Genomic DNA, 14,938 nt, shown 5'->3' with positions numbered 1-14,938 from the left:
GCAGACAGAGAGCAGACTGGGAGCAGACAGAGAGCAGACAGAGACAAGACTGGGAGCAGACAGAGAGCAGACTGGGAGCAGACAGAGAGCAGACAGACAGCAGACAGAGAGCAGACAGAGAGCAGACTGGGAGCAGACAGAGAGCAGACTGGGAGCAGACAGAGAGCAGATAGAGAGCAGACAGAGAGCAGACTGGGAGCAGACAGAGAGCAGACAGAGAGCAGACTGAGAGCAGACAGAGAGCAGACAGAGACCAGACTGGGAGCAGACAGAGAGCAGACAGAGACAAGACTGGGAGCAGACAGAGAGCAGACTGGGAGTAGACAGAGAGCAGACAGACAGCAGACAGAGAGCAGACAGAGAGCAGACTGGGAGCAGACAGAGAGCACACAGAGAGCAGACTGGGAGCAGACAGAGAGTAGACAGAGAGCAGACTGGGAGCAGACAGAGAGCAGACAGAGACAAGACTGGGAGCAGACAGAGAGCAGACTGGGAGCAGACAGAGAGCAGACAGATATCAGACAGAGAGCAGACTGGGAGCATACAGAGAGCAGACAAAGAGCTGACAGAGAGCAGACTGGGAACAGACAGAGAGCAGACAGACACAAGACTGGGAGCAGACAGAGAGCAGACTGGGAGCAGACAGAGAGCAGACAGACAGCAGACAGAGAGCAGACAGAGAGCAGACTGGGAGCAGACAGAGAGCAGACTGGGAGCAGACAGAGAGCAGACTGGGAGCAGACAGAGAGCAGACAGAGAGCAGACAGAGAGCAGACTGGGAGCAGACAGAGAGCAGACAGCGAGCAGACTGGGAGCAGACAGAGAGCAGACAGAGAGCAGACTGGGAGCAGACAGAGAGCACACAGAGAGCAGACTGGGAGCAGACAGAGAGTAGACAGAGAGCAGACTGGGAGCAGACAGAGAGCAGACAGAGACAAGACTGGGAGCAGACAGAGAGCAGACTGGGAGCAGACAGAGAGCAGACAGATATCAGACAGAGAGCAGACTGGGAGCATACAGAGAGCAGACAAAGAGCTGACAGAGAGCAGACTGGGAACAGACAGAGAGCAGACAGACACAAGACTGGGAGCAGACAGAGAGCAGACTGGGAGCAGACAGAGAGCAGACTGGGAGCAGACAGAGAGCAGACAGACAGCAGACAGAGAGCAGACAGAGAGCAGACTGGGAGCAGACAGAGAGCAGACTGGGAGCAGACAGAGAGCAGACTGGGAGCAGACAGAGAGCAGACTGGGAGCAGACTGGCAGCAGACTGGGAGCAGACAGAGAGCAGACTGGGAGCAGACAATGAGCAGACAGAGAGCAGATAGAGAGCAGACTAGGAGCAGACAGAGAGCAGACTGGGAGCAGACAGAGAGCAGACAGGGAGCAGACAGAGAGTAGACAGAGAGCAGACTGGGAGCAGACAGAGAGCAGACTGGGTGCAGACAGAGAGCAGACTGGGAGCAGACAGAGAGCAGACTGGGAGCAGACAGAGAGTAGACAGAGAGCAGACTGGGAGCAGACAGACAGCAGACTGGGAGCAGACAGAGAGCAGACAGTGAGCAGACTGGGAGCAGACAGAGAGCAGACTGGGAGCAGACAGAGAGCAGACTGGGAGCAGACAGAGAGTAGACAGAGAGCAGACTGGGAGCAGACAGAGAGCAGACTGGGAGCAGACAGAGAGCAGACAGTGATCAGACTGGGAGCAGACAGAGAGTAGACAGAGAGCAGACTGGGAGCAGACAGAGAGCAGACTGGGAGCAGACAGAGAGCAGACTGGGAGCAGACAGAGAGTAGACAGAGAGCAGACTGGGAGCAGACAGAGAGCAGACTGGGAGCAGACAGAGAGCAGACTGGGAGCAGACAGAGAGTAGACAGAGAGCAGACTGGGAGCAGACAGAGAGTAGACAGAGAGCAGACTGGGAGCAGACAGAGAGTAGACAGAGAGCAGACTGGGAGCAGACAGAGAGTAGACAGAGAGCAGACTGGGAGCAGACAGAGAGCAGACTGGGAGCAGACAGAGAGCAGACAGAGAGCAGACTGGGAGCAGACAGAGAGCAGACTGGGAGCAGACAGAGAGTAGACAGAGAGCAGACTGGGAGCAGACAGAGAGCAGACTGGGAGCAGACAGAGAGTAGACAGAGAGCAGACTGGGAGCAGACAGAGAGCAGACTGGGAGCAGACAGAGAGCAGACAGAGAGCAGACTGGGAGCAGACAGAGAGCAGACTGGGAGCAGACAGAGAGTAGACAGAGAGCAGACTGGGAGCAGACAGAGAGTAGACAGAGAGTAGACAGAGAGCAGACTGGGAGCAGACAGAGAGCAGACTGGGAGCAGACAAAGAGCAGACCGATATCAGACAGAGAGCAGACTAGGAGCAGACAGAGAGCAGACTGGGAGCAGACAGAGAGCAGACAAAGAGCTGACAGAGAGCAGACAACGGCTGCAGGTGTAGATAATCTGCCTCACTGTGACTTCACCTTCCCTGAGACCTCAAGGACTGTCATACTCAAATCATAGAGGCTAGTTTTTTTCTGTTTTAGTGGTACTGAACAATAGAGTAAAACAGCATTCAAGGTTTCCCTTGTGAAAGAGACCTTGGGGTTTCCTTATTCAGGTGGATGATTCAGGGGAAATAATCTTGTTATTTATGAATTTACATGCTACCCAAACTAAAAGCATGATAATGTACTTATCAGTCAAGTTATTGGGAGCAGTCATTATTTTTCTTCCTCTACAGGTATGTCTATGTATGACTATGATAAGATTGGCTCCCCACCTTCCATTCTCTGACACATCCATCCCAATCCCACAGGAATTCTCCATAAACAAGTCTTGTTCCTGCTCCTGGCTACACATTTAATAGTTTATTTTCTCTCAGCCACCCCAAGGCCATTCATACCACTGGCAGTCATGTTTCAAAAAAGCTGTCAGACTGCCGGATAAGATCAGTCTCATTTGAAAAGGACAGAAAATAACAACACACAGCTTTCCTCACAGCTCAGGTGTTTTCTAAGCACTTCTACTGTTACCTTTGTTCACCTTTGCTGCAGGGCAGGCCTGTTAGGGCGGATCCTGCTGTCAAAGACCCGGTTTGATTCCCTATCATATCAGATCAGTCACAGAAGACATACCTGCAGGCCAGCAGTATTGCTACAGTAGTGATGTTTCCGAAATGGCACCCTATTCCCTATATAGTGCACTACTTTTGACCAGAGTTCTATGGGCCCTATGGGCCCTGATCAAAAGAAGTACACTATATAGGGAATAGGGTGCAATTTGAGATGCAGACTACAGCCTTTCACTTGTAGTAAAGCTTAAACAAGGCTTAATGAAAATGCACCATCTGAAGTGTAAATGATACTTCCCCTGAATGGGACCATAATGAGGTCATGACCCCAGCAGTTTACTAGGTACCTTCAGGTCAGAGAGCAGGACTAATGAGCTCGTACTGGTATCTTCTCCTGCACCATAAGTCTGGAGCAGTCCCTTCGCTGGAATGCTTGTGTGTGTGTGTGTATGTATGTGTGCATGCGTGTGTGTGCGTGTTGAGGATGCAAGGCTAACCTTTAGGCCTTTGGATGCAGGTGTGCTGGTTGTCGCTCAGGAAGAATCCTTCTCTGCAGCGACACTCGTAACTGCCCATCATGTTGACACAGATCTGCTGACATCCACCATTCCCCTCTGAACACTCATCCACATCTGCAATGAAACAGGAAGTGAACAATCATTACAATCATAGAAACCAATGGGTCCAGGAAGGAGGAGAAGGAGATAAACCAGTAAGGGATCTACTCTGCAGTTACTTTTTTGTACCCAGTCAGTTAGATTTGACTGAATTAAACTAGATATGATGATATACTGTAACAGCGACATAACAAAATGAAAGATTATTGTCATGGAAGCGTTGACACAGGAGAACACAGTTGTTCATTATAATTTCTGGAAAATGATGAGCAAAATAACATGCATATTAATGCAATTGCACCAGGGGAGTGGTTTAGTGGTTTCAGCAGTGTAGACTGCAGAGGTCACAACATGAGGGGAGATATGAGACATGGTCAAGGGAAACCAGGAGGGGGTTGTCTAAAGGCGTCTGAAGAGTTGATGTCTCAGTTCACAGTTATCTTGCGTGGCAGAAGACGGAGCGGAGGGCTCACAGTTTGAAAGCCTCCAACTGTGCAGCACTAAGCCTGAGCAGCACACTCCCCTGGCAACTGTGGTAACCTGATCCACCTGGGGCAGAATACCTGTCGATGACGAGCCTCTGTCAGCCCCTCCAATGAAGGAATGCCACGAGAGAGGGGAGGGAGGTGGGAGGAGAGGGGAGAGGGAGAGAAAAGAGGGAGAAGAAAGGGAGGGGAAGGTGAGGGAGGGAGGGGAGAGGGAGGAGGGGGTAGAGAGGGGAGGAGAGGGAGGAGGGGTAGAGAGGGGAGGAGAGGGAGGTGAGGGGAGAGGGAGGAGGGGGTAGAGAGGGGAGGAGAGGGAGGTGAGGGGAGAGGGAGGAGGGGTAGAGAGGGGAGGAGAGGGAGGTGAGCCACTTGAAGCCTACTGAAGTGCAGCACACAGCAGCAGTCTGTACAGAGGTATCTCCGGGGGCTATGCTTTGCCACAGGGCATAGCGCCTTAGACTAATGAGTAGGTTCTAACACAGTAGGTGCTGACATAGCATTTAATCCCACTGAGACTTCATTGTGCCTCTTACTCTCTATAAGATATTACCAGAAGTGTTCTGAGACTACACCCAATCAGTGGTAACAGGACAACATCTATTCACTAACAACTTGTTAAAAACGTCCGAGCTCACAGGTCACTACATGGGGTATTGGACCAAAGTGCAACCAGGTGTAAGCTCTTTTATATTTTTAGCTTCAAGCCACCATTTTATGGTGCGGAATAAATACTCAACAGTATCAAATTAGGGACCTCTGGGGCCATCCACTAATCTTTATAAAATGGAAGGTCTTGCACAGTGTCATACAATATTACATACAGTATATTTTTATTTAACCAGGAAGTCCCATTGAGGTCAGAAGACCTCTTTCCCAAGGAAAGACCTCTCTCCGTCATTAGATATTAGTAATGTTACTAGCCAGCCCAGCATCCCCTTTACGTGACAGTGCCTTGACTCTAGGCCTCCTCCTCCCCTGGAGACCTGTGCTCTGTTCCTGGAACCCTATCCATCCCCATGCTCGACACATCAATAATCTGCTGTATACACAAGGTTTTTTTTAATAAACTGTCATGTGAAACTAATTGTCTGCCTATTTTTCCAGTCTGAGAAGGCCTCTGGATGAAGTTTCCTTTCTGGGGGATTCTCAGCCCAGCATAGTTAGAAATTAAACTTCACTCTGTCCTCCTCTCTTTCACACACAGACGCACACACACATGCATAGACACACACACACAAACACACACATACACCTCAAACTCCTGAGTGATGTCAAAGTGGAACCTGACTAGACAGAAACCTCTGGGGCAGCTAAGTGGGTTAGTGGCATGTGACCCTCCTGACCACAAGTCTAGTCCTCTGTTCTCACACTCCATCAGCACCGATGCCTCCCTCCTCTCAAAACAATGTCATCATGTCACTCAGGCCCACTGGGAAAACCTGAGCACAACTGCCATCCAGGTGGCGTGTCTGTCCCTGCATCCTTGAAAAGAGATGCTAAATACACTTAGTGTTATAAGGACAGACTGGAGGGTCTATGAAGGTTAAAGAAGTTGGAGTCATTTCGTGGTGGAGTAATGTGCTCCATTTAAGCAGAGCTGCAATCCACCCCAGCCTCAGTGCAGCTGCTATGGCTTTGACTGGCCAGAGTCTTTCTCCACAGTGAGAGAGAGGGAGACTGGCAGCGGTGACACCTATCAGTATAGCTGCAAGGAACCTGCAGCTGCACCTTTGCAGATAAACTGTAAAGCCAAACACCAACCCCCATGAAACATATGCCCAAATACACACACCAACACAAGTGGGCTCACACACAAGTATGAGTGTACACGAGAGCGCGCACACATACACACACACACACACACACAAACACACACACACATACACTCATGACACATGAAAAATGCACACCAAATACGCAGTCAGCCTCAAAAAGGAAATATCTTTCCAAACCCCCAGTACATTAATGATGGCTTCGTTTCCTGATTCCTTCATCCCTTCAAATGAGGCATCACATGTCAGTAGATCTCTCCTGTTAAAATAGCTCCAATAATTGCCTGTGTTTTGTGCTGGGCAAGGCTGGCATCCAAAGCAAGTATTTCCAAGTGGAAAGGGATTCTGGCATGGCCAGGAGAAGTGCTCATTTATTTGGATTTAAAACGTTAACAAAACAAATATCTGTAGAGGATGGAATAACGTCTTGAAGTCAAAAGGGCTGCCTCAGTTCAGAAAAATGAGACATCTCTCCTTTCTATCCCTCAATTCCCTGCGAGGAGGAGAGGGGGAAATGGGAAGATTAAGAGATTGGTTGTGTTTGCGGAAGCCATGTCCGCTGGTTTCTCAGATAGCCTTGACTGTATATATAACATTTGGCCTTGTGCTGAGCTTCGGAGCCGTGTAAACATGGCGATTGAGTTACAGAACCTCCTCAAGCCGTATTCTGGAGACGCGTTCGTCTTTTTTCTAAAAGGGTTCAGTGACTCTCTGGGCATTTCTTGCTGACCCAGCACCAGAGTTTTGAGGAGAAAAATAGAAAACTATGTGTATCTCCTCCTCAGTGCTGACCAAGATTTGTGTTTCAACAGACACAACCGGCAGACAGACAGACAGGAAGGCAGGCAGGCAGGCAGGCAGGCTGGCAGGCAGACACAGGCACACAGACAGAAGTCTTTGTGGTCCAGACCAGAGCAGACATCCCAGAGAAATGAGGAGGTGAGACCGAGGCCGGCCATTCACCCTATTTGTGCTTTTCATTTCCAGGGGTTTAAGAAACACACGCTACCTAATAAGGCAGCAGTAAGGGCCAGTCTGAAGGCATGCTGTCTGAGCTGCTCTGGTAGGTGAAGGAGACATTATGAGGATAAACATCCCTTTGGCTTCGCTGAGCATCGGTAGATGGGAGGGAGGGAGGGAGGGAGGGAGGGAGGGAGGGAGGGAGGGAGGGAGGGAGGGAGGGAAGGAAGGAGGGAGGGAGGAGCATAGTCACAAATTAAATCAAGATCCTTTCTCTTTTAAACAGGATTAGAGGATTTCCTCTTTCTTCTCCATTGCTGCTGGAGTTCAATGACATGACTCTTTCCACCCTCTTCACTGAACGGTGACCACGGCGCCAGGTTTGAACCGAGCCGAGACGCTCTGAGAGGAGCACTCAGTGCACACAGACACTGGCCACGTGTAAACAAACACACAGCACTAATCAGGCACTTGTCAGCAGGAGGATGCACAAGTTGATGTGTTGCCTGAGGCCACGCATGCTCTCTGTCGGTTAGCTGTGTGGGTGAGAAACTGAACTCAGAGAAGTGGGAGTGCTACTAGACTAGAGATACTTTGTGTTGCTTAATCAATGCACTTCCTTAGGTTAAGCCAATGTGTAGTGTTGTCTGTTCAGGTCACTTTTACTCAGGAGGATTTAAACCCTGACTAGCGTGACCACAACACACAAAAACAAACAAGGCTTAGCTTAGGCTGTATTTAGATTTGAATTCAGTGGAACAGCTTGTTGTCATACTAACACGATATAAACAAAGCTAATGCTGCTTTGATTGAAACCCAGCCTCCAACGATGCGCTCGTCGCTCAGGTAACGATTTTTGGTAAATATACACAGAGAGCCTGAACTCCCACTGTCTCACTCAGTTATCCCATAAATGAAAAATGAGCTTTGGTCATACCAAATGGTATTCCTCAGTTCCTCCAAAAGAAGTCTGGAAGTATTTAAAAAACAAACCCCAGGATGTGTGTTTGGGGTGAACAGGCTGGTGCCAAGAAGACAAGAGGCCCTGACGTGTGCAGCCTGACGGCTGGCTGTCTGCTGGGTGCTTACATCCCTAAAGACCAATCCCAGGCTTGACTTTCCCCTGCCAGTCTGCTCAGATGGAATTGTTCATGTCATGGTGAATGGGGCCGAACAATCCTGAGGGAAAGAGAGTGTTGATATCCTCTTTGGGAGCCAGCTAATACACCAAACCCAAATCCTCCTCCTCCCTTGCAACTCATCACTCCACCCTCCATCTCCACCTCCTGGACTGTGGAAAGCCACCATGCCCAAACCTGATCTGTGTGTGTCTCAACAACAGCAAATTGATTGCACTGGGAGGGTACCCGACTAGATAGCTCTGGGTATCTGCATCTGCAATGGAGAGATGGTGGAGGGGAGGTTTATTACTAAGAGCCTAGACTTTGTGATTTCCCCTGAATCAAACCAGAGGAGTGATAGCCTTTCCTCTTGGCTATGCTAGGAGAGTAGAGGGATTAACCAATGCATCATTATCTGGGCCCCCTCTCAGATAGCCAATAGACTGACCCACATGATGGCCATAGGGGAACAGAGAGGGTAAAGTAATCTACTTATGTCCAGAAGAGAATAAAACACTATCTGTCCGAATCTAGTCATGTTACAGTACCATTTAAAGTGTAACAAAAGCACTTAAAAGTGATGCATCAAAGGATGCGTGCTTCAAAGAGTGAGGATGGAGTGAATCAACGTGAGGCTCTCTGATGACTGGACTTTCCCATCAGCCCCCTGGTCAATAATACATCAGGCTGAATCCTGGCAGTTTGATTAGCCAGCCTTAGAACAAGATCCCTGGGGATTAGAGGTACAGGCTCAACCAAGCGATCACTCAAAGCTGTCACAATAGATTGGGGAGAAAACACTTAGTCAGGGGGCTGTTGCCATGGGAATGGTATTATCACATGAGAGAATAAGGACATTTCATGCAGACAACTTTGGTTTGAGGTTGAAACAGAATAACAGTGAATACTTTGACTATACAGTAGTTCGTGCTCTCCATTGACGGAAGATGACTGAGGATAATCAAGTGTTACATCATTGAGGAGTTGACCCTAGGTCAGAAAGAGGTTGGGTTTCAGTGTTACATCATTGAGGAGTTGACCCTAGGTCAGAAAGAGGTTGGGTTTCAGTGTTACATCATTGAGGAGTTGACCCTAGGTCAGAAAGAGGTTGGGTTTCAGTGTTACATCATTGAGGAGTTGACCCTAGGTCAGAAAGAGGTTGGGTTTCAGTGTTACATCATTGAGTAGTTGACCCTAGGTCAGAAAGAGGAGCTCTGTATGGCTGCATATGGTGTTGAAGAAGAACCAGAGGAAACACACTGTCCAACGAAGCAGGGAGAGACAACAGAACAAAGCAAACGCAGCCGCATAGAGAGAGAGAGCAAGAGAGAGAGAGAGAGAGAGAGAGAGAGAGAGAGCAAGAGAGAGAGAGAGAGCGAGAGAGAGAGCGAGAGAGAGAGAGAGAGAAAGAGAGAGCGAGAGAGCGAGAGAGAGAGAGAGAGAGAGAGAGAGAGCGAGAGAGAGAGAGAGAGAGAGAGCGAGAGAGAGAGAGCAAGAGAGAGCGAGAGAGAGAGAGCGAGAGAGCGAGAGAGAGCGAGAGAGAGAGAGAGAGAGAGAGAGAGAGAGAGAGAGAGAGATTAAAAAAGGTCGCCGCAGGCAGACCTGGCTCTCAAGAGAAGACAGGCTATGTGCACACTGCCCACAAAATTAGGTGGAAACTGAGCTGCACTCCCTAACCTCCTGCCAAATGTATGACCATATTAGAGACACATATTTCCCTAAGATTACACAGAGCCACAATGACTTTGAAAACAAACCCAATTTTGATAAACTCCCATATCTATTGGGTGAAATACCACAGTGTGCAATAACAGCAGCAAGATTTGAGACCTGTTGACCCAGTGAAGAACAAACACCCTTTGTAAATACAACCCATATTTTATGTTGATTTATTTTACTTTAAAAAAAACTTTATTTGCACATCGTTAAAACACTGTATATAGACATTATATAACATTTGAAATGTCTATATTATTTTGGAACTTGTGTGAATGTAATATTTGCTGTTCACTTTTTATTGTTTATTTCACGTTTGTTGATCCATTTCAATTGCTTTGGCAATGTAAACATATGTTTCCCATGCCAATAAAGCAACTTGAATTTAGAGAGAGAGAGATATGGAGAGGAAGTGATGGAAGGTTAGGAACAGCGGCGGCCATGCAGTGCTTCTCCTTCCAGAGAACACAGACAGACAGGGTTTTCTGCCGGGGCCAAAGGTTAGTAAAGATGTGATTTGTGGTTTGGTAGCTATAAATCCATCAGGGGGTACTTGTACAGAAGTTAATGATACAGTTTTTGGCACCACATATCCCTACTTGAGCAATTCCAATGGACCGTACCAACGGGGTTCTAGAGAACCATGTAAAAGAAACCACATAGCTCATCAATGTGGGGACATTTGTACCTTAGTGGGGAATACTGGACATCATGCATTTGCTTTTGATTCTTAAGCGAATGTGTGTTTTGAATTGAATTGAAAGAAAAATATAATTCTCCTATAGGCTACTTTTTAAGAGCATAAAAAGTCCTTCTCTCCCGACATCATTATGCACTTGTGGTGGTAATTCAGTAAAGGCCTTTAAAAAAAGTGATTTCTCTCATAAAGAATATAATAACATTGTTTCCGCTTCACTTCTTCACTACAGTGTGCCTCGTCGTAGAGATCTCGAGACATCAGTGACTACAGAGCGCACCATGAGGTAAATTATACAGCGACCCACAGAGACATCTTACTCCACATGCACAGATTCACTGTGCTGTGACATCACATTGCTTCCACCTGAATTCCTGACTTCCTGATGTCTTTGTGAGGTGTGTAGGGCTCTGCCGCCTGCCACTGCCGCCCAACATCATTAACACTGCTAGAGCCAATTACCAGAAGTCATGTGGTGCTGGCCGGTCGGTGGGGGCCAGAAGGACGTCTCGTTTGCGACTCCTGCCTAGCCCAACCTGGCTCCTGGCCTGACTAGCAGACACAGCAACCCCTGCTGGCAGAGACCAGGACCGTGTGAGAGATGGCAACAGGAGAGGAGAGGAGGGCCTAGGGCCGTCTGACAGAGGGCAACAGGAGAGGAGAGGAGGGCTAGGCCCGTGTGAGAGAGGGCAACAGGAGAGGAGAGGAGGGGCTAGGGCCGTCTGACAGAGGACAACAGGAGAGGAGAGGAGGGGCCAGGGCCATGTGACAGAGGGCAACAGGAGAGTAGAGGAGTGGCCAGGACCGTGTGAGAGAGGGCAACAGGAGAGGAGGGGCTAGGGACGTGTGAGAGAGGGCAACAGGAGAGGAGAGGAGGGGCCAGGACCGTGTGACAGAGGGCAACAGGAGAGGAGAGGAGGGGCTAGGGCCGTGTGACAGAGGACAACAGGAGAGGAGGGGCTAGGGACATGTGACAGAGGGCAACAGGAGAGGAGAGGAGGGGCTAGGGCCGTGTGACAGAGGGCAACAGGAGAGGAGAGGAGGGGCCAGGGCCATGTGACAGAAGGGCAACAGGAGAGAAGAGGAGGGCTAGGCCCGTGTGAGAGAGGGCAACAGGAGTGGAGAGGAGGGGCCAGGGCCATGTGACAGAGGGCAACAGGAGAGGAGAGGAGGGGCCAGGACCGTGTGAGAGAGGGCAACAGGAGAGGAGAGGAGTGGCCAGGGCCATATGACAGAGGGCAACAGGAGAGGAGAGGAGGGGCCAGGGCCGTGTGACAGAGGGCAACAGGAGAGGAGGGGCCAGGACCGTGTGAGAGAGGGCAACAGGAGAGGAGGGGCTAGAGCCGTGTGACAGAGGGCAACAGGAGAGGAGAGGAGGGCTAGGCCCGTGTAAGAGAGGGCAACAGGAGAGGAGAGGAGGGCCAGGGCCGTGTGACAGAGGGCAACAGGAGAGGAGAGGGGGGACCAGGGCAGCGTGAGAGAGGGCAACAGGAGAGGAGAGGAGAGGAGAGGAGAGGAGAGGAGAGGAGAGGAGAGGAGAGGAGAGGAGAGGAGAGGAGAGGAGAGGAAGTGCCAGGGCCACGGCCATGTGAGAGAGGGCAACAGGAGAGTAGAGGAGTGAGGGAATCAAAGCCATTCCAAGCATGTGAATCATCAACCTCAGGTGTTAAACAGTCGATTTTTCTGTTGGTAAGAGTGAAAGGGACTTGGCTCTATGTGAACTTTGGAGGATCAGTTCAGGTGAATCACTCACTGATTAAAGTGATACATCTGTACTGTCTTGTCCAGGTGTCAGTCTGTTCTCCAACCCACTAGCCAGAGCCTCAATTAGGTCTGATCTCCTTTGGGCACCAGCTGCACAGCCACTCCAGTTACAGGCCAGTAGAAGTAATCTTATTGAAGGGGTCTAAAAGCACTTAAACCTGTAGGAAATTGAGAGGTAACATGAAACCCCCACCAATGCTTCTTCCTCCCCTGTTTCTGTGGTAAGGATGAATCTCTTAGCATTCTGGAGCGGGGATGTGTAAGGTTTTCTTTCCAAGGGTAATTGCTGAGAAATAATAGGTGGCGCTCGGAGACGAGAAACCTTTTCAGCACCATAAAATGCCTTACCCACTCAAAGTAGTTCATCGCTAATTACATGCTTTACATTTGTTAATCGTTGAATGCCTGGAAAATAAGTTACATCTGTTTCATTGAACGTGTTATTGCACTGTCTCTATGGGAGGTCAAACGATTCAAATGATTCAATGATGGTTCATCCACTTGTTATTTACATCTGTGGGGGGACTAACTACAGCTTAATACCAGTGACACCATGTGTAATGCAGAAGGACAAGGACTAATGTTATACATCTAAATCCATGAAAACCTGCAGACACCTGGGAGGGAGGGAGAGGAAACAGGGTCAGTTGGATGATTTCTCTGCCTGCTGGTCAACAGGTCATCTGTGAAGAACACTGAAGTAGAACCATGGCAGGAATATTTATAGGATGATACACACGTAACAAATCATCCTCACATGAACACACACACACACACACACAAACAAACAATTGAATAGAGAACTATGTGTGTGTGTGAGAATGTGCAAGGGTGCGTTTATGCAAGGGTGTGTACATCTCTGTGTACGTGATTGCGTGCGTGTTTGTGTTTGTCTGTGCGTGTGTTTGCCTGCACATAAAACAATTGCATGGATGATAAGACAGAGGGAAATATATCAAAGGGATTGATGGAAGCTTGGCCTGAAGAGGCAGCAGGCTTACAACCGCAGATACTCCAGTTACACACCTGCATGCAAGGGAAGAGCTCATCCACAGCATAGCAAATGATCCACACACAAATAAATAGGCCATGCTAAATGACTTGGAAAATAACCCTGCTTCAGACTGTACACTTGTTTTGAGTTAGGAGAGAGAGAGAGAGAGAGAGAGAGAGAGAGAGAGAGAGAGAGAGAGAGAGAGAGAGAGAGAGAGAGAGGAAAAAGAGTGAAAGACACTTTGCTACTTTCAGTTCTTTAAGGGCATGAGAAACATACATGAGTGGTTGTTGACTTTTAACGCCCACAGATGTTGATAAGTAAAGTTGTAGGTTGAGTGCTGATAAATAGTTTATCTACTGTTCATGTTAGCATGCTAGAAAGAATACACTGATTTAATTCCCCACCAACCCATAATCACTCTATCCTACACCAATTAAGCATTTTGTAAACTGACAATAATACAGAGAGACAATGATAGAACAGAGAAGAGAGAGAGAGACATCTGTCAACACATAACCTGTCTATGACAGATTAGAGTAGTTATTCTCATTCATGGTCAACACACAGCAACAAACAACATAAACGTTTCAAATGTTTCATGATGAGGTTCAAATCAATGTTTCTGTCTGAGGAGAAGCCAGGTTTGGCTTGAGGTTTTGGAGCAGGGAGAGGGAGCCTGTGGGAGAGGGAGAGGAGGGAGAGGGGAGATGGTAGCGGGAGGGAGGGTAAAGGGAGTGGGAGCCTGTGGGAGAGGGAGAGGAGGGAGAGGGGAGATGGGAGCGGGAGGGAGGGTAAAGGGAGTGGGAGACTGTGGGAGAGGGAGAGGAGGGAGAGGGGAGATGGGAGCGGGAGGGAGGGTAAAGGGAGAGGGAGCCTGTGGGAGAGGGAGAGGAGGGAGAGGGGAGATGGGAGCGGGAGGGAGGGAGGGGAGGGAGCCTGTGGGGAGGGAGGGAGGGGAGATGGGAGTGGGAGGGAGGGAGGGAGGGAGGGAGAGAGAGGAGACTGTGGGAGGGGGGAGGGAGGGGAGATGGGAGGGAGGGTAAAGGGAGAGGGAGACTGTGGGAGAGGGAGAGGAGGGAGAGGGGAGATGGGAGCGGGAGGGAGGGTAAAGGGAGAGGGAGCCTGTGGGAGAGGGAGAGGAGGGAGAGGGGAGATGGGAGCGGGAGGGAGGGTAAAGGGAGAGGGAGCCTGTGGGAGAGGGAGAGGAGGGAGAGGGGAGATGGGAGCGGGAGGGAGGGTAAAGGGAGAGGGAGCCTGTGGGAGAGGGAGAGGAGGGAGAGGGGAGATGGGAGCGGGAGGGAGGGAGGGTAAAGGGAGAGGGAGACTGTGGGAGAGGGAGAGGAGGGGAGAGGGGAGATGGGAGCGGGAGGGAGGGTAAAGGGAGAGGGAGACTGTGGGAGAGAGAGAGGAGGGAGAGGGGAGATGGGAGCGGGAGGGAGGGTAAAGGGAGAGGGAGCCTGTGGGAGAGGGAGAGGAGGGAGAGGGGATGGGAGTGGGGAGGGAGGGAGGGTAAAGGGAGAGGGAGCCTGTGGGAGAGGGAGAGGAGGGAGAGGGGAGATGGGAGCGGGAGGGAGGGTAAAGGGAGTGGGAGACTGTGGAGAGAGGGAGAGAAGAATAGAGGGGGAGAGGAAAAGGGAGGGTGGCTATGTTTAGCACCTGAGAAGAACGAGTTTCCCTTAATTCTGTAACCTTTAAAGTTAAAGGTGTGCTCCATGGGGCTGAATGGATGGCACACTGTTG

General features: G+C 49.7%; 1 protein-coding gene across 3 annotated transcripts in view; it reads right to left on the bottom strand.

Moving 5' to 3' along the window:
• LOC115132284 (signal peptide, CUB and EGF-like domain-containing protein 3) overlaps nt 1-14,938 on the bottom strand; it is a 143,307-nt gene that overhangs the window by 85,022 nt on the left and 43,347 nt on the right. For all 3 annotated transcript variants that reach the window (XM_029664758.2, XM_029664760.2, XM_029664759.2), the window contains exon 4: nt 3,567-3,701. In XM_029664758.2, the coding sequence (XP_029520618.1) occupies nt 3,567-3,701 (135 nt within the window). The remainder of the gene's footprint in view (nt 1-3,566; nt 3,702-14,938) is intronic.

The sequence above is a fragment of the Oncorhynchus nerka genome, linkage group LG7, assembly GCF_034236695.1.
Source record: "Oncorhynchus nerka isolate Pitt River linkage group LG7, Oner_Uvic_2.0, whole genome shotgun sequence".
NCBI classification, from domain to species: Eukaryota; Metazoa; Chordata; class Actinopteri; order Salmoniformes; family Salmonidae; genus Oncorhynchus; species Oncorhynchus nerka.
The sequence above is the reverse complement of the archived record's forward strand: the minus strand, read 5'-3'. Positions and strand labels throughout refer to the sequence as shown.